Source organism: Mustela putorius, unplaced genomic scaffold, assembly GCF_011764305.1.
Source record: "Mustela putorius furo isolate JIRA1106 unplaced genomic scaffold, ASM1176430v1.1 tig00000166_pilon_pilon_pilon, whole genome shotgun sequence".
Lineage (NCBI taxonomy): Eukaryota > Metazoa > Chordata > Mammalia > Carnivora > Mustelidae > Mustela > Mustela putorius.
Window position 1 is genome coordinate 1,265,059 of NW_025421301.1, and position 25,675 is coordinate 1,290,733.

A 25,675-nucleotide genomic window follows, 5' to 3' on the forward strand; every position below is an offset into this window, starting at 1 on the left:
CATGGTTAGTTTTGGGTTATTCTTCCGTCTGCTCTGCCATCAGCAGGCCCTGGAGTGGGGCTACACAGCATTTATCTGCTAGTAAAAGTCCAGGCTGTGCAGTAGTAGTTAAAGCAGGGACCTATCCCCCTTCCCTGTCCTAAGGACAGAACAGGACTAGAATATCCATTTAACATAAAAGTGGGGGATGCGTAACTATATGTAAATTTAGCAGCAATTAGATGGTAGGATTTGAAGGACTACTGTTCCTGGAATATTCCAAAAGCAAAACTGGAAATGATAGTGGTAACATCTGAAGTGCAGTGGCAAGACAGTTAAAGGGGGGATAATTTGGAGCCTTTGGGCACAGCACAGTTCTAGAAGGTTACCGCTGTGTCTTCTGTGACAGCTGGCAGCTGGCAAACAAAGCAGATGATTCTCAGCTTGTTACTTTTCCATAGTGTTCTCCAATTTTGGAGAACTGTACTGTCATTCTGCTAGAGCAGACCGTCACCTAGCAAGTATGCTCCTGGCACAACAGGCCACCACTGTGGAAGCCCAAGCTGTGGGAGCTCAGGGTTGCAGGTATACTGGCCTCGAAGTTGGCAGAGGGGTACAGCACAGCATTTGTAGGAGGAGCACTCTTCAGAGACTCAGATGGTGATTTCTGATAGTCATGGCATTGAGCTGACTTAGTCACCAGGAGAGGGAGGCACGCTAGTGTGAGAATACCCTATAAAAGTCCTGGTGATTTAAAAGCATTCCTGCCAAGTATGTATGACTTGTTACATTATTTTGACTCAGCATCAAGATTGTGCTACCTTTTAGAGGAAAGGTGAAAAGCCAATGACCTTATTTTTTCAGACTTAATTCCCAGTAGCTTAGTGCTGTTGCCCAGAAAATAATAGATAACCACAGCTACCTTATTCAGAATGGACTCTCTGAAGGCTTGAGAAGAGCAGTTGAGTGGTGAACGACCAAAAATGTAGGGTTTTCTCTGCCTATGTAGTTTTGATTCCTGTTCTTTATTCCCACTAGGAGACATTCCCATTACCCTCACCAGAACAGGATTAGAACAAAAACCTAAGGGGATAGAGGGGGTGGGGAGGTGTGGGAACTAAATGACAAATTTAATCTGGTTCCACATGAAATCTTCAGGAGTTGTGAATTGTGACAATTCTGTTCTCTGAAAGATTGCAGTCCATTACTTCTAAATCTTTAGATAATAGCCAGTACTTTTGTGCATTTTATGTACATGCATAATTTTTTGCAGCGATCTCTCCCCAACCCCCCACCCTTTTGAAAATAAAAGCAGATAAACCAGTTGCCAGGACAGAAAAGGCTGTTTTAAATCACTGAAACCTACTAGAAATTTAAATAGCTGTAATCATCACTAAAATCTTTCTTTGTTGTGTATTACTCAGCTGAAAAGCACTTTATCTTCATTTCACAGACCTGGTTTAGGACATTTAGAACTTCCTTTGTCTCCTTTCCATATCTTTTCCCTCCGTACTTCTGAGATTTCTGTTCCTCCTGACTTCTTTCCAGACCTTTCTCCAGACTGGTATTAGCCAACCCATTGCACTTGAGGTTGGTGGGGTTTTTTTCTGTTTATGTTTGTTTTTTTCACATGCAGCCTGAGTTTCTTGTTTCTGTTTTAGAACATTGTTCCATTAAACTTAACATGACCTCCTACTAGAGCTCATGTGTCTCTTTTAGTTTGTGGTGGCTGCAAACGATACTAGCTATTTAGGAATTTCTTTTTTTGTTATTTTTTGTTTGTTTGTTTTTTAGTTTTTTTTATTGAGTTCAATTAGCCAGCATTTAGTACATCATTAGTTTCTGATGTAGTGTTCAGTGATTCGTTAGTTGCATGTAACACCCAGTGCTCATCACATCACCTGCCCTCCTTAATGCCCATCACCTGGTTACTCCATATCCCCACCCCCCCTCCCTTCTGTAACCCTCAGTTTGTTTCCCAGAGTCCAGAGTCTCTCATGGTTTGTCTCCCTCTCTGATTTCTTCCCATTCAGCTTTCCCTCCCTTCCCCTATGATCCTCTGCACTGCACTATTCCTTATATTCCACATCTGAGTAAAACCTTATAATTGTCTGTCTCTACTTGACTTATTTCACTTAGCATAGTACCCTCCAATTCGATCCATGTCAATGCAAATGGTAGGTATTCATCCTTTCTGATGGCTGAGTAATATTCTATTGTATATATGAACCACATCTTCTTTATCCATTCATCTGTTGAAGGGCATCTCAGCTCCTTCCACAGTTTGGCTATTGTGGACATTGCTGATATGAACATTGGTGTATATATGACACTTCTTTTCACTATAATTGTATCTTTGGAGTAAATACCCAGTAGTGCAATTGCTGGGTCATAAGGTAGCTCTATTTTTAACTTTTTTTTTTTTAAGATTTTATTTATTTATTTGACAGAGAGAGAGATTGCAAGCAGGCAGAGAAGCAGGCAGAGACAGAGGGAAGCAGGCTCCCTGCTGAGCAGAGAGCCTGACACAGGGCTGGATCCCAGGACCCTGAGACCATGACCTGATCCGAAGGAAGAGGCTCAACCCACTGAGCCAACCAGGCGCCCTATTTTTAACTTCTTGAGGAAACCCCATACTGTTTTCCAGAGTTTGCATTGTTTTTCAGCTTGCATTCCCACCAACAGTACAAGGTTCCCCTTTCTCCACATCCGCACCAATATTTGTTGTTCCCTGTCTTGTTAATTTTGGCCATTCTAACTATTTAGTAATTTCTTGATTAGGAGTGAACAGTAATAAAATTTTCCTTTCCTCTTGTATGTTGAATTTCCTTGATACTACTAAGAAACACTATGATAGAAAGCACTAGATCCAAACATAGCCTTGAAAGAATGAAATACTATGATCCTTTATGTCCTCATTACTATAAAAGGATAATAAATGTATAGAAGGAGCCTTGCACAATGCTGGCTACATAGAAGTTGTTTAATAAATGTTAGTTCCCTCTGAAGGAAAAATCTTAGTTGATAATTTTAAAAGTAAATAGTTCTGAAGAAAATAAGTATCTTAGATGAAAACATTAAGTAAGTTTTGTGTACCAGTTATGAAAATAATGAATTTTCTCTTTCCTCCTGGTTTTATACCTTCTCAGTGCATGAATATTCACACACATTAAAAGTACATTAATTAACAGAGATAATGGGGGATGCATTTTAATATTTGAACATTTTAGAATAAAAATATTTGTTTTGATGATCTTATGTTCCTATCAGCCCCAAAGTATTGGATTTTATGGAAGGGGATTGGGGTACGTTTTGGGCAAAAAAAAAAAACACCCTTTTTTTTGAGGAAGGTTTTTAGGGAGTGTAACACTTCATGCAGATAATTTATTCTAATCATTTTCAAACTTCCAACATCTTCTGAGTAGTTTTTGATTGCCCAATACATGAAGCTGATGAGGCAGATTGAAATAAATCTATTGTGAATATCCTTCAAAGGATGCATAGAGACAAAAAAATAGAACCCTTGGAATCTAAGCAGTGTCACTATTACTCTGTACTTGTGTAATACCTTTGTCAGTACCTCCAGATTTCTTTCTCTAAGAAGAAGAAACACAGCTGCTGAGAAAGCATATGTAAAAATAGAATGTAGTGTGCATGGCAGGGAGTAAAAAATGACTGTAAATGGATGAGTGGACATAGCAAAGGTAGGTTACAGGTACTGCGGTCAGAATATCTCAGTGCGAGTCTGCGTTGACCTGAAGTAGAGTCTTTTAAGAAAGGAGTCCTGATTTAGGATGTTTTTGCGTATAATGTTTTTCCATTAATTTGCAATTAAAAGCAATACTGCAGTGAGTAACTTTGTGCATATATGTTTATATACTTTTGGAGATTTAGGGTAAATTTCTAGAAGTGAAAGTTGCTAAGTCAGAAGGTAAATACCCTATAAGTTTTATTAGCTGTTGTAAATTTTTCTCCATTAGCATTGTACCAATTTACCTTATCACCAGCAATTTATGAGGGTACCTGTTTTCCTGTGGTTTTGGCAGCAGAATATTATATTTAAAATTTGGGGGGATAGGTAAAAAGTGGCATGTCATCATAATAAGTGAGGTTAAAATTTTTCTGTATGTTTTAAGACAGTAATGTATTATTTATGAATTATCTATTGCCAATTTCTCTACCCAGTTTCTAAGAATGCTTTCTTTACTAGGGATGTTAGATTTTTATCTGTAATGTATGTTGTATATATTTTCTGTCAGTTTTTCACCTGTCTTTTGATTTTGCTTACAGCATCTTTAAAAAAATATATTTAATTTTTTTAGAGAACTTTTAAGTTTACAGAAAAATTTATTAGAAAGTACAGAGTTCTCATACCCACCACTCCCCAGTTCCCTCCGTGTTATTTACATCTTATATGTCTTATAGAATGACACATTTGTTATAATTGATGTACCAATATTATTGCATTATTACTAAATAAAGTCCATAGTTTACATTGGAGTTCAAAAAAAAAAAAAAAAGAAAGAAAGAAAGAAAAGAAAGGAGTCTTGAAAAGCTTTGTTTGTTTAGAGGGGTCCTGGTCATCACAAGAGCATTATCATTAAACTAAGGCCTTGTATCTAAGCTAATGATTCAAAGGTGTGTGGGTCTGTGGGCTTTGGTGCCCATTAGTGCAGCTAGAGCAAATTGAGTCCTTTTAAAGGAAAACATTTAGTCTAAAAGATGATCAGAAGGGAAGAACTTCAGCATTTTTGTTGGCATTCTAAATGGTAGGCAGAACAGAGAGGAAATTTTCATTTTTCATAGCATTTTGGTGTTGAGCCCTATGCCACGTTGATTCATGTGGATCTCTTGAGTCCTCTACACTAGAAAAAGAGCATTGTGAATAGTTGGGTTTAAAATGGATGGGAGGGGCACCTCGGTGGCTCAGTGGGTTAAAGCCTCTGCCTTTGGCTCACCCAGAGTCCTGGGATTGAGCACTGCATGGGGCTGTCTGCTCAGCAGGGAGCCTGCTTCCCTTCCTCTCTCTCTCTGCCTCTCTGCCTACTTGTGATCTCTGTCTGTCAAGTAAATAAATAAAATCTTAAAAATAAAATGGAATAGGAGCATCTCGGTGGCTTAGTCACTTAAGCATCCGACTCTTGATTTCAGCTCAGGTCATGATCTCACGGTCTTGAGATCAAGCCCCATGCACTGGGCATGGAGCCTGCTTAAAATTCTCTCTCTTCCTCACCCTCTGCCCATTTATCAGATTCAATCTGACAAATATATTTTATGGATTATTTGCATTGGCTACAGGACAGGCATCTTAAAAAATAAGCAAATCATTTAAGTCTTTCATTGTACTTACAACTGTTTAGGAAGAAAAAAAAAAGTGTTAGACATGCATTTTGCTTTTAGCCTTCTCCTTAAAATGGCAGATTTTGAAGTGTTCCTTGGTTGTGTATTGTTTTTATTATGATCTGCTTCTAATTCTTGTGCTTGGTACTAAACCGGCAGGGAACGATGTCATGTCACCAGGTTTGGCCCTCTACTTAGTAAGTCATTACCTCACCTTACCTGGCAGAGCTGCCTGTTTGTCCACGTGACCTTTTCTTTTTGCTAGATGTGCCCACAGAAAGGTCTTCAGTCCACTAATGGCTTCTCATTTGGTCTAGGAATCAGACAAAAGCTTTGCAGCTGTGAAATGCAGTCCATTTTAAAATTAACCTATTGTAAATCCTTAATGATTGAGAAATTCTGCAATTTGCTATGATTTGTGGTTTGTGCTGCAACTAGAATAGCAAACAGCAGAAATGATGCAGGTCAGAATGGTGTGCATTTGGAGAAAGGAAAGGAAAAGAAACTTGTTAGACATTGTGCTTGGTTCAAGCTGATAGGTTATGCCCTTCATCCATCTCCCATCCCCAGACTCTCTCAAGTGGAATGTAATCCTTAGAAATAGTTGCCCAAATTACAGTTTATTGCACAAGAAGTAAAATTCCACAAGTGAAATCTATCTTTGCCTCCTTTAATACATTTTCAACCTAGAGCCAGATTCTTAAGGATAAGGAAGGCCCATATTTTTGACCCACAAAGACCTAGAATTTGAATTTTGATGCCAAAACACATGAACTTTGTATCCTTATGCAAATTACTTAAATTCTCTGGGCTTCAGTTTCTACATCTATAAGTCATGTTAGATATTTACACATATTAAATTCGTTATTATATTAGAAGACTTAGTTGGGATACATTTCTCTGTCACTTACTAGTCATCAAATTACTTAACTCCTCTGTGCCTCTGTTTCTCTACCTAGAAAAATAGTGATACTCCCTAAGGTTGTTATGAGGATTAAATAAATTAATCCATGTAAAGCACTTAGAACAGTACTCCACGCTTAGTAAGTATTCAGTAATTCTTAACCGTTCTCGTTGACAGATATTAAGTAGATAATCAACAAAAAATTATAGGTAATGATAAATACTCTAAAGGAAAGGTATAGGGTTCTCTGAGACAATTCATAGGAGCTGGGAAGATAAGCAAGGACTTTATCACTTAGTACTTTGTAATGGGAAACCATCAACAAAGGATGATGTGATTGGATTTACTTCCTTAAAAAAATTGATGTTCTTTTTGTTTGTTTGTTTGTTTTAATTCCCCTTTTAAAATTTAATGCACACTAAGTTCACTCCTTTGGTGTATAATTCTGTGAGTTGAGACAAATGCACACAGGTATATACCCACAACTGGAATCAAGATACAGTAGTTTTGTTTTTTTGTGGTTTCAAGTTACCTTCAACAATGATCAGGAAGCAGATGATCCTCCTTCTGGCCTATGGTATCATTAGAAGGTCAGTATTAGCCTAAACTAAGTCACAATGCCTACGTCACTCACCTCACTTCATCTCGTGTAAGTTTTTTATCACCTTTCTTCGTCACAAGAAGGAGGTGAGTACAGAACAATAACATATTTTGAGAGAGAGAGACTGCATTCGTATAACTTTTATTACAGCATATTGCTGTAATTGTTCTTCTTTATTATTAGTTACTGTTATTAATCTCTTACTCTGCCTAATTTTAAAATTAAACTTTGATAGATATTCATATATAGGAAAAAGCATAGGATATGTAGGGTTCAGTACTATCCACATTTTCAGGGGTCAGCTGGGGGTCCACAACTAAAGAAGGAGTACTGATCACACAGTTCCGTCACCTCCCCCCAGAATCCTGCAGGACATCCCTATGTAATCATTCCTCCCACTCTCAAACTCCGTGACTACTGATCTGTTTTCTGTTCCTATAATCTTGCCCTTTCCAGGATGTCATGTACATGGAGTCACATATTCTACAGCTTTTTAAGTCTAGCTTCTTTAATATAGCTTAACCGCATTTGAAATTTATCAGTGTTACTCGTTTTATCAGTAGTCCTTACTGCTGCACAGTATTCATTTTTATGGTTATACTAAAATTTGTTTATCTCTTCAGTGGTTGAAAGACATGTGAGTTGTTTCCAGTTTGGGATGATTATATATAAAACTGCTATAAACATTTGTATTCAGGTTTTTCTGTGAAAGTATGTTCTCATTTTTCTTGAGTAATACCTGAGAGTGGGGTTGCTGGTTCTTGTGGTAAGTGTATGCTTTACTTGATAAAAGAAACTGCCAAACTGTCTTCTAAGTAGTTATACCATTTTGGCCAGCAAAATGATACAAGATTTCAGTTGCTGTAAAAGTTGCTGTACTTTTTGTATCTTGCTGATACAAGATTTCAGTTGCTGTGAAGTTATATTGTTTTGATATAATTTTGATAATGTTCATATTTGTAAATTTTATTTATTTTAGATATTCTAATAGGTCTATAGTGGTATCTCCTTATGATTTTAACTTGTGTTTTCCTGATGACTAATGATGTGTTGAGCATATTTTCATATCCTTATCTGCAAACACTTATCATCCTTGGTAAAGTATCTGTTCATGTTTGCCCATTTTTATTGGTGGATTGATTTTTCTTTTTTTTTTTAATAGAGAGAGTGCATAGAGTGGTGGGGTGGCAGAGGGAGAGGTAGAGAGAAAATCTTGGGTTCTATGCTCAGCATGGACTCTGATGCAGGGCTCAGCCTCAGGACCCTGAAATGATGACCTGAGCTGAAATCAAGAGTTGGATGCTTAGGGGCGCCTGGGTAGCTCAGTTGGTTAAACATCTGCCTTCGACTCAGGTCATGAGCCCAGGGTCCTGGGATTGAGCCCCCACATCAGGCTCCTTGTTCAGTGGGAAGCCTGCTTCTCCCTCTCCCTCTGCCCTTTCCCACTGCTCATGCGCTCTCTCTCTCTCTCTCTCTCTCTCAAATAAATAAAAAATAAATTTTAAAAAGAGTTGGTTGCCTAATTGACTGAGCCACCCAGTTGCCCTGTGTTTGCCCATTTTTTAATTGTGTTTTATTATCGAGTTTTAAGAGTTCTTTATGTATTCTGGATACAAATCCTTTGTCAGATATGTGATTTGCAAAGATTTTATCCTAATCTCTCTATCTTGCCTTTTCATTCACTTAGCAATATCTTTAACAGAGCATAAATTTTAAAATTTACCAACTTGCATTTTATGAATCATGTTTTGGGTATTCTTTCTAAGAAATTTTGCCTAACCCTCTGTCCCAAAGATTTTCTTCTGTGTTTTCTTTAACAAATTTTATAGTTTCAGGTTTCATGTTCAGCTGTATTTCCCATTTTGAGTTAATTTTTATGTAAAGTGAAATATTTGTGTTGAGGTACATTATTTTACATGGGGATGTATAATTTGCTCCAGCACCATTTGTTAAAAGGACTATTCCTTCTTCATTGTATTGTCTTTGCAACTTTGTCAAATATCAATTGACCTTGTAATTATGGATCTACTTCTGGCCTCTCTTCTGTTCCACTTACCTTTGTGTCTCTCTGCATACCAGTACCACATTGTCTTGATTACTGTAGCTTATACTTGGTCTTGAAATCAGTATCCGTTCTCCAACAATGTTCTTTGGGCTGTTCTAATTTCCTTGGCTTTAGATTTTAGATCAGATTGTTGATAGCTATAAAAAATTCTGTTGGCATTTTGCTTGTGATTATGCTGAATCTGTGGATCATTTGGGAAGAACTGACCTCTTAATAATATTGAATCTTTCAATTCATGAGCATTGGTGTATCTTTCCATTTGTCTAGATCCTCCCTTGATTTTTTTCTTTTATTGGTGTTTTATAATTGTCAGCATACAGATCCAGCATATGTTTTTCTTATTCATATTTATTAAGTATTTCATGTTTTTGAAAGTTATTATAAATGATACCATTTAAATTTTAAAATTCTAATCATTCTTTGCTAACATACAGAAATATAATTGGTTTTGGAGGCATAAACCTTGTATTATGCAACCTTGTGAAAGTTACTTATTAGTCCTAGGAGCATCTTTATAGGTTTCTTCTATGTAAGTAATCATGTCTTCTGTGAATAGAGGCCATCTTAGTTCTCCCTTCCCAACCTATATGTCTTTTATTTGTGTTTTAAGCAAGGGAATGACTTGGTTGGATTTGCATTTTTCAAAGACCAATCTGGCTGTGTTGTAAAGAATTGATGGGCTGGGGGGAAATGTAAAAGAGCCCGTTGTAGGAATCTGAGAGACAAAGAGGGCACAAATAGACATGTGCAGAATATGTTTTGGAGGTAGAATTGGTAGGCCCTGGTAATGAATTAAATATGGGGGAGATAAAAGGGGAAAGGAAATCAGGAGGGCACCAAGGTTTCTGTCATGAGGAACTGAGTGAATGGAGTTCCCATATATTGAGATAGAGAAGTACGTTTGAAGGAAGATAGAATTGAGTTTTGAATACATCAGGTTTGAGAAGTCTATTGCAATTTCAAATAAAGATGTCAAGTAGGCAGCTGGACCCTCTCTCTATATATATGATATAGAAGGGTATATATAGGGTATACCATATGAGAAGAAGAGTTTGGGAATGAGTCAGACTTATGTGGAACCCTCTTTAAAGGCTTTTAGAGAACATTATTTAAAGTTCCTTCAGCACACCAAGATCTTAAGATTTGTTTTCACCTCAGACCTTTGGACATACTGTTAATCACCGCCTGAAGTGTGTGACTCCCTTCTTTCCCCTGCACTCATTTGTTTCCCTCTCTCTCTTTCTCCTTCTTTCCCTTTCCTTCCTTCTTTCTGTAAACTGGCTTCTCATCATATTGTAGATCTCAACTTAAATATCTTCTCCTCAAACTACCCACCTAAAAACCAGATATCTTTCTCCCAGCATTAATTTCTATTGCATATCTGTTTTCTTCATAGCTCTTACCATAATTTATAATTTGTTACTTGACTGTTTACTAGACTATACTCCAGAGGACAGGGATTGTGTCTCTCTCACCAGTCTACAACTCTGTGCCTAATACGTGGCTGCTTAGTAATATTTGTCAGATGGTGGGAAGGATGGATCCACAGGGCATTGCTGTGGCCACATTAGATCCAATGTCTTTGTGCTTTCATATGACTGACTTTTTTTTTTTATTTATTTTTTATTTATTTTCAGCATAACAGTATTCATTATTTTTGCACCACACCCAGTGCTCCATGCAATCCGTGCCCTCTCTAATACCCACCACCTGGTTTCCCCACCCTCCCACCCCAACCCCTTCAAAACCCTCAGATTGTTTTTCAGAGTCCATAGTCTCTCATGACTTCTTAAACTTACATGTGAAGAGGTATTTTTTACCCAATTTCAGCCACATTATGAGCAGAAAAATAACCTAATTTGTTTCATTCTGCATTTATTGTCCACAGAGTACCAGATTTTGTAATAGCTGGTGGGATATGAAATAGCACTGTGGCATTGGACAGGGAGACCTGTATTTAAGACTTGGCTGTTCCATTTTCTAGGTCTGTGACTTTGGGTGGGATATTTACTCTAAGTTATAGGCTCCACACCTGTTGAAGGGCAAGAATATAATTCCTACCTCATAAGATTGCAGTGCTAATGAAATTAGATTATGTGTATGGGTCACAGATTTATAATGCTTGATACATACTAAGTGCTCAATGAATAAACTGTTAATATTTTATATAAAATGATTCACATAGTTCTAGAAATGGTTGATATTGCTTGACCAATGGGTGGGCAGGGGGAGACAAATCTTTCACTTTCTCTACTTGTTTTTACTGCCAAAAACAAAGGTGATGCTTTTATTTATTTACTTTTAATTTATTTCGCTTCAGTTAATAACATATAATGTATTAATGTGCTTTAGGGGTACAGGTCTATGATTCATCAGTCTTCTATATAGAAGTGCTGTTTTTAATACTGTGATAGCAAAGACTAGTAGTAGCATCACCTCCATGGTAGGCACCCAGAAACAGAGAGTACAAATGCATTGTTTATTCAGATGACAAACAGGATATTAAAGCCCTAAAACCTTTTGTTTTGTTTTGGGGGAAAGAAAGAAAAGTAGAAAGGAGGAAAGAGACAGAGAAAAGCTAGAGATAGTACTAGCTGGTTAGAGATAGTACGAGCTGATTTGATAAGCTAAAGCTCACAATTCTCTTGAATTCCATGAACATCCTCTCTGAGGATCTCTCCAGGACTGGGTACTGTGCTCACAATGGGGAGATCAATGGGGAATACATATTTTAGTGATCTAGATCAAAACCAATGAGATTAACTTGATAGAAATTCTCACTCTCTATCATGATCTATATTCTACACTTCAGGCAAAGTTGTTCACTACTCTGGTTGGTTTTCACTAAGTGCTAGATGCAAGCCTACATGTGGGTTTAGAGACTAGGATCTGGGGAAGGATAAATGAATGAAATGAATGAAAAGGACTTAGGGCAGAAGCCCTGGAACTTTCTTGGTTCATTTTGCCTAATACACAGCATCTCTAAGCCAAAAGAAATACCTAACACCTCCATTGATTGAGGGGATGGAACCAAACAGTTTAATAGGTATCTGGATTTTAACAGCTTAGCATATGTTAAGGATTGCATAACTTCTCAAACCTTGGAGTCAGATTATACACCACCAGCTTCATTTATTGCTCCGCACTGATTTTTGTGATAACTGGTTTTTATCACAGTAATTACTCAAAACTCAGCTTTGCAAAGGTATAATGTCATCTCAAGGAACCTCATACTGAAACTGTGAACTTCCTCCAACTAATAGTTTGCATGGTGTCCAGGACATGCCACTGTTTCCCCCAAAGTTTAAAATAGCCCACAGTACCTCTGTGAGTTTCTTGTAGCACACGAGGATACCTCATTACACAGTATGGGAACTGTGGTCTTGGGGCCTGATTCCAAGACTTTGTTTTCTTAAAATTTTATCTCTTCTTATTTTTCTGTGCCACTGCATTAAAAAGCAACCTAGTGTTTATTTTCTTTTATAAAATAGTTTCTTTTTTTAATTAATTTTTTAATTTTTTTGTAAACATATAATGTATTTTTATCCCCAGGGATACAGGTCTGTGAATAGCCCAGTTTACACACTTCACAGCACTCACCATAGCACATACCCTCCCCGATGTCCATAACCCCACCACCCTCTCCCAACCCCCAATCCCCCAACAACCCTCAGCCTGTTTTGTGAGATGGAGTCTTTTATGGTTTGTCTCCCTCCCGATCCCATCTTCCTTCATTTTTTCTTTTCCTAGCCCCCTCACCCTCCACATTGCATCTCCACTTCCTCATATCAGGGAGATCATATGACAGTTGTCTTTCTCCAATTGACTTATTTCACTAAGCATAATACCCTCTGGTTCCATCCACATCATTGCAAATGGCAAGATTTCATTTCTTTTGATGGCTGCGTAGTATTCCATTGTATATATATACCACATCTTTATCCATTCATCTGTTGATGGACATCTAGGTTCTTTCCATAGTTTGACTATTGTGGACATTGCTGCTATAAACATTCAGGTGCACATGCCCCTTTGGATCACTACATTTATATCTTTAGGGTAAATACCCAGTAGTACAATCGCTGGGTCATAGGGTAGCTCTATTTTCAGCTTTTTGAGGAACCACCATGCTGTTTTCCAGATTTGCACCAGCTTGCATTCCCACCAACAGTGTAGAAGGGTTTCCCTTTCTCTGCATCCTCGCCAGCATCTGTCATTTCCTGACTTGTTAATTTTAGCCATTCTGACTGGTGTAAGGTGATATTTCATTGTGGTTTTGATTTGTATTTCCCTGATGCCAAGTGATGTGGAGCACTTTTTCATGTGTCTGTTGGCCATCTGGATGTCTTCTTTGCAGAAATGTCTGTACATGTCCTCTGCCCATTTCTTGATTGGATTATTTATTCTTTGGGTGTTGAGTTTGCTAAGCTCTTTATAGATTTTGGATACTAGCCCTTCATCGGATATGTCATTTGCAAATATCTTCTCCCATTCTGTCAGTTGTCTTTTGGTTTTGTTAACTGTTTCCTTTGCTGTGCAAAAGCTTTTGATCTTGATGAAGTCCCAATAGTTCATTTTTGCCCTTGCCCCCTTGCCTTTGGCGATGTTCCGAGGAAGAAGTTGCTGTGGCTGAGGTCGAAGAGGTTGCTGCCTGTGTTCTCCTCAAGGATTTTGATGGATTCCTTTCTCACATTGAGGTCCTTCATCCATTTTGAGTCTATTTTCACGTGTGGTGTAAGGAAATGCTCCAATTTCATTTTTCTGCATGTAGCCGTCCAATTTTCCCAGCTCTTGTTGAAGAGGCTGTCTTTTTTCCATTGGACATTCCTTTCTGCTTTGTCAAAGATTAGTTGACCATAGAGTTGAGGGTCTATTTCTGGGCTCTCTGTTCTGTTCCATTGATCTATATGTCTGTTTTTGTGCCAGTACGATACTGTCTTGATGATGACAGCTTTGTAATAGAGCTTGAAGTCTGGAATTGTGATGTCACCAACTTTGGCTTTTTTTCCCAATATTCCTTTGGTTATTCGATGTCCTTTCTGGTTTCATGTAAATTTTAGGATATTTGTTCTATTTCTCTAAAAAAATGGATGGGATTTTGATAGGGATTGCATTAAATGTATAGATTGCTTTAGGTAGCATAGACATTTTCACAATATTTGTTCTTCCAATCCATGAGCATGGAACATTTTTCCATTTCTTTGTGTCTTCCTCAATTTCTTTCATGAGTACTTTATAGTTTTTTGAGTATAGATTCTTTGCCTCTTTGGTTAGGTTTATTCCTAGGTATGTTACGGTTTTGGATGCAATTGTAAATGGGATTGACTCCTTAATTTCTTTTTCTTCTGTCTTGTTGGTGTAAAGAAATGCAAGTGATTTCTGTGCATTGATTTTATATCCTGATACTTTACTGAATTCCTGTACAAGTTCTAGCAGTTTTGGAGTGGAGCCTTTTGGGTTTTCCACATATAGTATCATATCATCTGCAAAGATATGAAATAGTTTCTTGAAGAATTTTTCATTATTAAGAATTAGGAAAGTTAAGCATATAGAAAGTTTGGAAAATACAGCATACACAGGTAAAAGTCGTAACTAATTCCACCATCCACCAATAACCATTGCCAGCATATCACTGTTTTATCTGTCCGTTGTTCTGTATAGAAATATTTTATATTTTGAGTAAGAACTCTGACTAACTCTGACTTTACTGGAAGGTAATAATCTGTAGTGTAGTGGGAATTTCATACCCTGAAGTTGTGACTTGTCTGTGATGACCTTTAGGATAAATAAAGCAGAGTTCTAGCTGCTCTCTTTATTGGCTACTTTGATTAATTGAATGCCTGATTGAAGGGCTTGAAGACCCCACCATTCCGAAGGGAGAGACTTCCTTCTGCTCTGTTTCCAACCTAGCAAATGCAAAGTATGCTATTTATACATAATAGTAGCTATAGGTGTAACATTTTTTTTTAAAGAGGGTAACTTGTCAAGTGCTTTGCTTTCTCCAGTAGTGGATGTGCTTTCTAAAAGTAATATAGCAAGGCCCTACTATAATGTAGTATTTCCAAAAGATTATTTATCTGAAAATTCAGATTTAAAACTATTTGTGTTGTTCTGATACCACAAGGAAAACTTTTATAATTCCATTTCATTTCTGACTTATTTTATTCTCTATACCTTTATAAGTACTAGAAATTGAAGTTATTTACATGAAAATAAGATTTTTATTTTATCTACTAAAGATATGTTTTTAAAATTTACTCTCTGTCACTCTGTAGAGGTAGAACTTGAATTATCAAAGAGTAGAACTATAACTTCAAAAAGAAAAAATGGCCAATTTAGTTTAGCTCCAGAGAGCAGTTCACAAAAGATGGAACAGAAACTTCTAAGTAAAATGTGTATTCATCTTTAAAATCTCATTGTCATTCTCTGTCTCTTTCCCTCAATAATACTTTTAAATTCTAACCTGAACAGGTGGTGACAGTACTTTCTTAGCATAGCCTGGACTGTTGAGGAGTGATACTGTTCTTAAAAGTCCTGGTAGAGGACCTCATGGCTGACTCTAGGGCTGGGGCAGAGAAAATACAAAGATGAGCCTGGAGAGTAGAATCTTGAATTGCCAGAAAGTAAATGCTGAAAATAAGTAAGTAAGTAAGTAAAAATGGAAACAAATTAAAAGGACACTGGAGCCAACCTAAGAGAATTCCCAATGCCGAAACTGGAACAATTTGACCAACAAAATAATTGACGGAAGAAGTTTATTATAAGCCAAAGAATAAAATAAATATCCATGAGTTCATATTGGTACAAATAAGCAAATAAATAAATGAGGGAAATGGGACAAGTGTTCCTTACCAAAAAAGTCCAGATAATAAATGCAGAAGAGATGGAAAAAAGAGAAAACCCCCATTAGAACACCACAGAATAATTGCTGTGGGCAGAATTCACAGATGAATGCTGAAATTAACAAGCAAAACTTTAAGGAGAAACAGAGTATTCGCATAGTCTCAAAATATCTCTCTCAAGAAACTTAGTAATGTCTGTGGTGGTTTTAATAAATGTCCACAACTTTCTGGATATTCTTCCTTCCAGGAAGTGGAGTTTACTTCCCTTATCCTTGAGTGGGGCTCTTTGTTCATAGTGACTTGTAACTAACCCACAGAGTATGGAGAAGAGAACAGTAGTAGTAACTTCCCAGTAGTGAAACGTGGCATATACCATCTTAATGAAATGCTCGGGGAATAGCATCACCAGTAGTAAATCTCGTTGCTAATATACCCTCCCCCCAGATACTACACAACGAGAAAGGCACTTCTCCTCTTGGCGTTTGTCCCCCAAATCTACAACCTCAGTCTAATCATAAGAAAACATAAGAAAATTCCAACTTTGAGGAGCATTCTACAAATATCTGACTAGTACTCTTCACATGTGTCAAGGACAGTCTAAGGAACTGTCACAGATCAGAGGAAGCTAAGGAGACATGATGACTAAGTGCAGTGTGGTTTCCTGGATGGGACCCTGGAACAGATAAAGACATTAGTGGAAAAACTGAAGTCTGAATAGTCTGCAGTTCAGTTAATTGTTGCACCAACATGAATTTCTTTGAATTGATAAATGCACCATGATATATAAAATGTGAACACTAGGGGAAGCTGGGTGATGGGAATATTAGGATTCCCTATACCATCTAGACACAGCTTTTCTGTAAATCTAAAATTATTTCAAAGTTAAAAGTAGAATCACTACATCTCACTGATGGACTTCTCAGTCTAAGGATATTTGTTATTTTAAAGTGTCTCCAGAGCAAATTAATTCAGAGAAATGCCCTGCCCCTCAAGCCTCTGTGCAGTCTCTCTATAAAAGAAAGATGAGCTTAAAAAAAAAAAGATTTTATTTATTTACTTACTTGAGAGAGAGCACAAGTGGAGGGAGAAGCAGAGAGAGAGAGACAAGCAGGTTCCCTGCTGAGTGCAGAGTCCAACACAGGACTCACTCTCATGATCCTGAGATCATGACCTGAGTCAAAAGCAAGAGTTGGATACTTAACTGACTGAGTCACCCATGCGCCCCAGCATAAGCTCTTTATAGGAAAACAGCTCTCCCGAAACAGGGACAGTAAGTTACAGAGTTTCATCCCACCACTAGAAGTAAAAATGTCACTTAGCCTGCTCAGGAGAGGTCAGTTCAACCAACACTGATGGTTTGCCTTTTGTAGGTATATGCCTAGCACTTAAGTTACAAAAAGTAGTCTCTAAGAATAGTGCAGAGCGGAGCACCTGTGACTGTACCTGATCCTACTGTGGGCTCTTTATTGCAGGTATTATTATTGAGCTGCTAATTTAAAAATCTCCAGAGATATTAGGGGCACCTGGGTGGCTCAGTGGATTTCAGATCAGGGCATGATCTCAGGGTTGTGAGATCAAGCCCTCTGTCAGGATCTATGCTGTATGCGGAGTCTGCTTAAGATTCTCTCTCTCCCTCTGCCCCTCTCCACCCCCCTTCTCTTTGTCTCTCTCTCTCCCTCTCTTTAAAAAAAAAAAAGAAGCAAACAAACAAAAAACAAAAACAAAAATAACCCCCCAGAGATACTAGATCCAGTTTCATTGGATTATCTCGTCTCCTCATTTTATTGTAGATTAAAATAGTATAAAAAGTATGGTACTCAACAAGATGGATACACAAACAAAATATTTTTCAATATAAAGTACATTGTATATTGCTCTTTAAAAAGCCAGTAACATTCATTAATTCAGTATAGTAGTACAGGTATGAAATTCTGATTTATAAATATTTTATTCTTATTACTTTCAAACTCTTATTAGTTGATTATAGAAGGCCTAACAGGGTCTTGTTTTAGTAAATAATAATATGTACTTGGCTGAGGGTGGTTACTGTCATAGAATTAGAATTTGGATACTAAAATTAAAGTCCTCCCCTGTATGGCACTGATTCTCTTGATCTGACCATTAGTGACAAGTGTCTTTAGTTTGTACACATATGAGAATAATACTGTATTATTTCTGTCAGTTAAATATATCTTACTACTCAACCAAATGAGTACGTTGTAATGTTTCTACCTTGGGAATATAACTCATGTGATCAGAAGAACGAGTTGTTCGTGAACGTGGATATACATTTAGGTTACTGCAGTGGCAGATGCATGCATTTTTCAGAATGCTGTTTCCCGGTTGTTGTTAATGCATGCCCAAACAGATATGCAGATACTTAATAATGCTGCTTAGTTGTTGTAGTCAGATTGAGCAGCACATAGTTTATAGCAAATCTGAAAGCAGGAACACAAGAATGATGAGCTATATGATAAAGACTTGCTAGGATTGCTGGTCAGTGGAAGTACTGACTGCACGTTGTTGATACAAGCCTGTCTTGTGTAATACCTATGATACAATTTTCTTGACACCTGTTTTCAAAGCATACCTTTCCATGTCATCCTGGTTTCTTTGGTGAATTTACTTAAAAAGTGTTTTTTGTTTTTGAAAGCAGTATGCAGTATATTCTTTCCTAATTTTAATTTAATTAAGAATTTTACTGGTTGGCCACTACGTGCCAGATACTTTCATTTATTATTCATCCAGGGTTCCGGTAAATTAAGAACTCCTTTGCCCATTTTAGAAATTATAAAATGGAGGCTCTGAAAGGTTTAAAAACTCATCTTTGTTAGATCCTACATGTGATAAATGTGGTTACCCAGCTGAATGAGTTGCCTACTACTTGACTATAGATAATGTATCAAAAGTAAAGGAGGGGGGAATTGAGATTAGAATAATGAGTATTTGAGGATAATTTTAGCAAGTTTGCTAAGTGGAACATCAGTCTTTTGGGCACGTCTGTTCCACAGCCACTGAATGTATTGGTCCTGTTGGATTTGTTGAAAATGCAAATAATCCAATCCAATGTAATACTCATTAAGGGAAAAGGAATACAATTTGATAGTATTTATGAAGACATGCACAGCCTAATCTGTGAATTGAAAGCATCTTTTCAAAATTTGCTTCCCTTCATATTCCTAGGTGGTATTGAATCTGTGGGTAGAAAAATGAGAGCATTTCAAATAATGCTAATGAAGTTTAAATGATTGCAATCTACCATATTGTGAAGAAAAGTTGTTAGCTGTGAAAGATGAGGACAGAATTAAAATATTACCATGACTGGCATTTGATTTGAAAACTGCAAAGATAAGCTTAGGTTCCTATTTATGAAAACTATCCTCACAGCCTGATGAAATATCTTTTAAAAGGTTTTATGGTTACCATGGATACTTGTTAGCTTTGGTAGAGTAAGTTGTAATTCATATTCCATCATCTGAGGTGAAGGAGCCAAAAAAGCCACCCAACTAAAATCTAAGGTAGCTTCATCTGTATGTTCACAGTAGTTTGAAGAGATGGAAAGGGTATCTAACCCAAAGATTAGAGTTTGGGTTAGTTGTTACTTCTTGAAAAGCAAAATATTTAGCATGCACATTACCTGGATCTCATCATAATGTTTACTCTCTATGTATAACTTTTTCTTTCAGCTGGTGAAGGGAACTTCTTAGGTTGTGACGTAGGAATCTAGATGGTGAGAGCCTTCTGAATGCTGACGAACCGAAGCAGCCTCCTCAATTTCTGAAAGCCATAGGGACGCAGAAATATTGAAGGCATTGGTCCCTATGGTAACATATTTGCATTTGGCCCAGAAGTGGCTGGTTTCTGCTTAGCCTCTTGTAATTGCTATATATTGACAGCCGTTTTCACGACTATTTTTAAAATGTCGGATTAATGAGCATGTGTACAAGGGAGTGCACACCATATCCTTCGGCTTGATTAGACACTTCGCATGACAAAAAGCTCTGCCTGAAGAGTTACTGAGGTGTTTTTGGCATTCCCTAATGTGTCTGTCTCACAGTGGAAGCAAAAAGCCTTTCAAATGATTTAAATATTTTCCTCAATTCTCTTTTAAAACAGGTGACAAAAGAGCTAAAACAGTATGACAACAAAATTATAGAATGCAAATTTGAGAATAACAGCTGGGTCTTCATGAGACAGAGAACAGACAAAAGTTTTCCTAATGCCTACAACACTGCCATGGGTGAGTATGACAACCTACCGATGTTTGTTACATTAAGAGAGAGAGAGAGAGAGAGAGAACACACACGTTAAGGTTTATAATCAAAATGTGCTGTCTTTGGTGTTCTGCCTGATGGGGCACAGGGTCACTCAGACCCCTGTCCTTGCTGGCTGCGAAAGGGGCTGTGACTGTCAGCTCCGGCTGGCTTGTAGGTTCCTGTCTCTAGGCCTGTGGGCTTATGCCCATGCACCCAAAAGAGAAGTGTAAAGGGCAGGATAATGGGCTGTATACAAGTTGAATTTGTTGAACAACAACAACAACAAAAGCCATGATAATTTCAGATCTATTCAGAACTATAAAAACCATTGTTTGCCAGATGGTAAAAGACAAAATTAGCAGGGGGAAAATGTAATTTCCAGCTCCTAAAATAGCTTTACAAACAATGGAGAACAAAGTAAATGAAAACCATTAAAAAACAAAACAAAACAAAAAAAAACCTCCTAAAACCTCCTGTGCTATCTTTCGGAGAGTTCTTTGAGTACAATATAAATGCTTTGGGAATTCAGAATAGTAAGTTTCTTTCATGGGGAACAACAGAAATTAATTAATTTCATAAGGTAAACCTTATAGTAGCAGTAGCAGTTGTTGCTCTGGATTGCATTTTTAGTGAAGCTGGAAAAAAAAAACCCAAATGGATAAAACCCAAGATTAAAGGTTAATAGAATTGTGTGCCTTTAGACTGCTCAGTCAATGACGATGCTGATTATATGATAAGCTTATGAGAAAATACAGAAATTGCCAGTTTCAGTTTTGCAGTTTGTGAAAGTTACTATTGTACATTTAAGGGTTCTGTTGGAACTAGCATCTGTGTTCAGACAAGATGAGTTAATTTTGAAAATGGAAATAATTAAGCCATTGTCCTCCCCCCGCCCCCAAACTAGATATGTAAATACAATTCACAGACCTGGTGGTCAATTTTGATCACATAAGAAAAGATGCTGTATTTATTCATAATTTTATTAGAATACCTTACTTATCTCAAACAAGTTATTGAAATAAAATAGTACAATCTGTCTGCTCCAGTGGAACCTCCCTGTTCAGTAGAAACGGTGGCGGGTGCCATCATGGCAGGGTGGAGTTTCTGCTGACAGATGAGACTGGAGGATGGTAGCATACGGTTTCTGTAGAAGTTTTGGTTGAGTATAGACTGTAGCGTGATGCGCTGTGGTCCGTTAAAATCCTATGAAAGCAGTTTCGAAGAGGGGGAAAACGATAGTGATGGAGTGGTTGTAATTCAAATACTTAAAGTTTTGGTTTAAAATTAACGGTACAGGGCGCCTGGGTGGCTCAGTGGGTTAAGTCGCTGCATTCGGCTCAGGGTCCTGGGATCAAGTCCCGCATCGGGCTCTCTGCTCAGCAAGGAGCCTGCTTCCTCCTCTCTCTCTCTCTGCCTGCCTCTCCAACTACTTGTGATTTCTCTCTGTCAAATAAATAAATAAAATCTTTTAAAAAATAAATAAATAAATAAAATTAATGGTACAGGAAAGAATATCCACCAGAAGAGCACTCGTTTGGGGGGTACGGGAGGGCGGAGAGTCGTTTCATGTGTGAAGCCTGTCACCCCAGTCAGTGAAATGAAACTGTTCAGCCTGTCGGGACGAAAACCTTTCCCCTTTCACATCTCCCTGTGGTAAGTCAGCTGCCTTAATTAACCCTCACGTGAGACACGTGTCTCCCTTTGTCCACAGCTGTGTGCAACAGCATCTCCAACCCTGTCACCAAGGAGATGCTGTTTGAGTTCATCGACAGATGTGCGGCAGCTTCTCAAGGGCAGAAGCGGAAACATCATCTGGACCCCGACACAGAGCTCATGCCTCCACCACCTCCCAAAAGACCTCGCCCTTTGACCTAAGACAAAGACCCTGACTCAAGGATTGAGAGGAAAAATGAGTGGGAAAAGATGCTGTTGCCCCATTTTTGCAGCCAGAGATATTGGAAAAAGAGTGTGGCTTGATGTTGATACACATTTTGAATTTCTTTTTTTTTTTTTTAAAGAGTATTGTAGCCAGCCTGTAAATATTTGATGCATTTGTTTCCTCAGTGCTGCAATACCTCGTGGACTTTAAATGTTTTATTTATATCTGATAAACTCAGCCTTACCTTGTGAATCTGAAGATTGAAATATCCAAAGGTTTAATCGAGATTGAAATCAATGAAAAAGAGGCCTTGTTTGTATATGGATAACTTTCACTTTTAATTTATAAAGTTAGTAATCTGGAACTGTGAGCGCAGAAAACACTGTATTTTTTAGAAGCTGTATTTCAACTATGATAAATACTCCTTTTCAAAAAAATCTAGGCAATGGCATTAAACATTCTTGCTATCATTTATCATGGATTTCCTACATTTCTGAGATTCTTGTATTCAAAAACAAATGACAAGGTTGTTAAGTATTGTACTATATAGAACAACTTGGTCTGGCTTATATCATTTTAAGTTTTTTTTTGAAATGTTAAAGTAAAAAAAAGTAAAGCCCTGTTTTTGTGAGTTGCATCCTTTTTAAAGGAAGTATATTGAGTATTTTCATGTTTCTATTCTTGGAACTAAAATATCAGCGATCCAGTGTGTCATTCTGGCAGTGGTTTTTGAGTTACTTCCTAGAACTTAGATATCCACCACCGGGTCCCTTTTATGTAGTGTTCTCCTGGGAGACTCTTTTTTTTTTTTTTTTCCTTTTAAAAGAGCTAGGGCTACTTCTGCTTTACCTCAGTGGTATCGGCACATTGTAAATTACATTAAAACACACAACTCACTGTGATTATGGGAGTGATATCAAATACAAACGAAGTTGTGTTAGTTCCCTTGAACAAAATGGCAAAGGACATGCCAGCCGACTCCTTTGATTAGAAGGTAATGCCCATGGAATAGAATGCTGTCACTAGAAACCGCTCTCCCACTGCTAGATAAATGCAGAGGCAAAGAGTAGACATCTGTAGGAACTAAACATCAAGGAAGCCAAGACATTGATTTTCAAAGCCAGAATTCTATCTCTGTTCTGTGCTGGGGATGCTATTTCTGTTACACATCTGAATTTTACAACATTTACTGATAGATAATGGATTTAAAGAGCAGCTAATCGGTCATCTGCTATTGTTGAGAAGCTGTGTTCTGATTGGCTTGTGAAGGAACTCTGAGAATTAGCCTACTAGAGGCTAAGGTATTTATTTTTAGAAGTACAGGTTTTAAGTATGTATATTTAAAACAAATTTTCATGATCTGAATTTTATATATGTCTATGCATATACATGTGTCAGTATATGCTGCCGTGTATATTCTTCTACTAATACAATCAGACATGAAAAATGCAAATGAGTTACCCAGCAGACTGAATGTCTGACAGGATTTCTATATGGTATAGCACAGATTAACCAAAAATGTATCTACATTTACCTGCGTTTTGATGTTTTTAAACAAAGTTTTCTCCTGCAGTGCTTTTCTATATGAAATACTAGAGTCACGCTTAGGCTTTTTCCTTTGTTCTTTCCAAGTTATGTAACGCTTAGTGAATGTATCCAGAAGGTCATTTTAGTATTTCATTGCTAGAGTGCATTTGTGAGTTTGGGCACTAAAGGGATTAAAACACCTGACTGCTGCAATGACTGCTGAAAGGTGGAAATTTGTCATGTTCCATAGTGTCTTCTACAAAGTGGGTCTGGTCGGCGTTGGTGGTATAGTGGTGAGCATAGCTGCCTTCCAAAGTGGGTCTGAAAAAACACCTATGCAACTCCAGATAGTCTGACGCCTGCTTCACCAGGATTAGCGACTCGTTTCACCTGATAGGTCGCTTTCCTCCAAGCCTGTATAAATGCAGAGCCCTTTTGCAGATATAAGAGCTAGTTTTTGCCAGTGATCTTTAATGGAGTTAAATGTTTATGGTAATTGTAACCTTTTAAATTGAGTTATGTGAAAAGAGCATCTCATTTTTAATACACCCAGATATTTTTCCCCCTTGCCTTTGTGCATTTTTCCAGAACTTAATTTTCTTAATTTGTTCTTTCCTTTCAATTACAGTGAAGTATAATCGCCGGCCTGATAAGTAGATCCCCTTTGGCCCCTGAACACACTGTCATCTGCATTATCATAAAAAGTCATCTAGAAAGTCAAGGGGGAAAACCGAGAGGCAGGGATTGGGACAGCAAGAAGGAAGGAACTCCTTCCCTTGTCAGCCCACTTCACTGTAACTATTTTCTCACACTGAAGTTTTGTAGACAAAAATAAGAAAACTTTGCTTTCCTGAGTTATCAAATATAAAAGCTTTTGCTTTGAATATGGAGAAGATGTGGATGACTCGACTGCCTGGATGGTTACATTTGCTTTCCGTGAAATGCTCAGAAAATGTCAGGACATTCCTTCTCAACTGTGTGTCCATGTGGATTGTAATAAAACTACTGATTTAAAATAACAGAAAGTGTATCCACTTTGTTTTGTGTCCCTTTATTTGACTAATGATCTCATGTCCTTTCTGTTGCCGCATTGTCCTGTCAGCCATGCCCCATCATAATCCATCTGGTTTTGTTGCATTCTAGAATTAGCATAAAGACTTGGAAAATCCCGTTTTCCTCCTGAGAAACCAAGAAGTTGGATTGACTTGGGGGGGTGCAGTTTTCACCTTTTCTTTTTGAAGTGTAAAAGAGTGGAGGGAAGTACAAAGCACATCTGTAAATGATACTTATTATATTTCTGTCCATTCACCTCTTAGTGCAGTAGATATTTTGTTACATTATTTTTAACACATTTAATGCTTTCTGCAGTAAATATTCTGAAATAGTGACATAACGACTGCTATCAGTTTTTTTGTTGTTTTGATTCTTCATTTTTTTAAAGTATGGAATTTGCCATTTGTAATTTTCAAATGATAACCATTTGGAACTAAGTGCATAGTCCTTTCTAGGCAAAAGACCTTGAAAGTCAAGAACCAAATACTTGCAGGTGGGGAAGACTAATGTGGTAGAAAAAACCCTGGGTTAACCCCAGAAACCAAGTCGAGGCTCTGCCTCTCATTGATTCTTGTGTTCTCTCTTAATCTCACCCTCTATCCCCCAACCCCGTCCCCTCTATAAAATACTGAGATCGAGCCAGATGATCAAAAAGAGCCTTTTCAGGTCTAACACGATTCTTGTGATGGCTCATGCTCTGTAAATAGCCCATGTTTACAATGAAGGCAATATTGCCATTACTGAAGATTTACCAAGCATTACGACTGTCCTAAACACAACAGCCCCGTGCAGGTAGGTACTGTTACTACCCTCCTTTTGTAGTTGAGGAATCTGAGACTCAGAGAGGTAATTAACCCAGGGTGGTGTAGCTGGTAAGTTGTGAGCTGAGGCCCAAATATAGGTCTTCCTGACTCCCAACGCCTAATTGATTGTTCAGTACTCCTCAAGAGCTTTGTTGCAGCCTCTGCGTGGGGGCTGCTTCCATGCCAGGGGGCCCAAACTGTTTGTTTCTTTGGGGCTAACAGGGTTTCAAGGACCTCTCTCTAAAGCAGGGAGATGAAGTTGGGATCAGCAAAGTGGATATATTTTTAGGGACTTACTTAATATTTAACAATATTTAAATGTGAGTGACACAGAGGCCATGAAAAGAAGTTTAATATTCTCATTAAGATGCTAAATTTCAGAGACATAATTAGGAAGAAATAAGTGATTAAATTACACACCGGGCC

General features: G+C 37.7%; 1 protein-coding gene across 1 annotated transcript in view; it reads left to right on the forward strand.

The window, feature by feature from the left end:
* Nucleotides 1-24,423, forward strand: part of RNGTT (RNA guanylyltransferase and 5'-phosphatase) — a 340,835-nt gene extending 316,412 nt beyond the window's left edge. The window contains exons 15-16 of the mRNA XM_004766922.3: nt 19,848-19,971; nt 21,699-24,423. Of these exons, the coding sequence (XP_004766979.1) occupies nt 19,848-19,971; nt 21,699-21,862 (288 nt within the window). The 3' untranslated portion in view covers nt 21,863-24,423. The remainder of the gene's footprint in view (nt 1-19,847; nt 19,972-21,698) is intronic.
* Nucleotides 24,424-25,675: the final 1,252 nt, after the last annotated feature.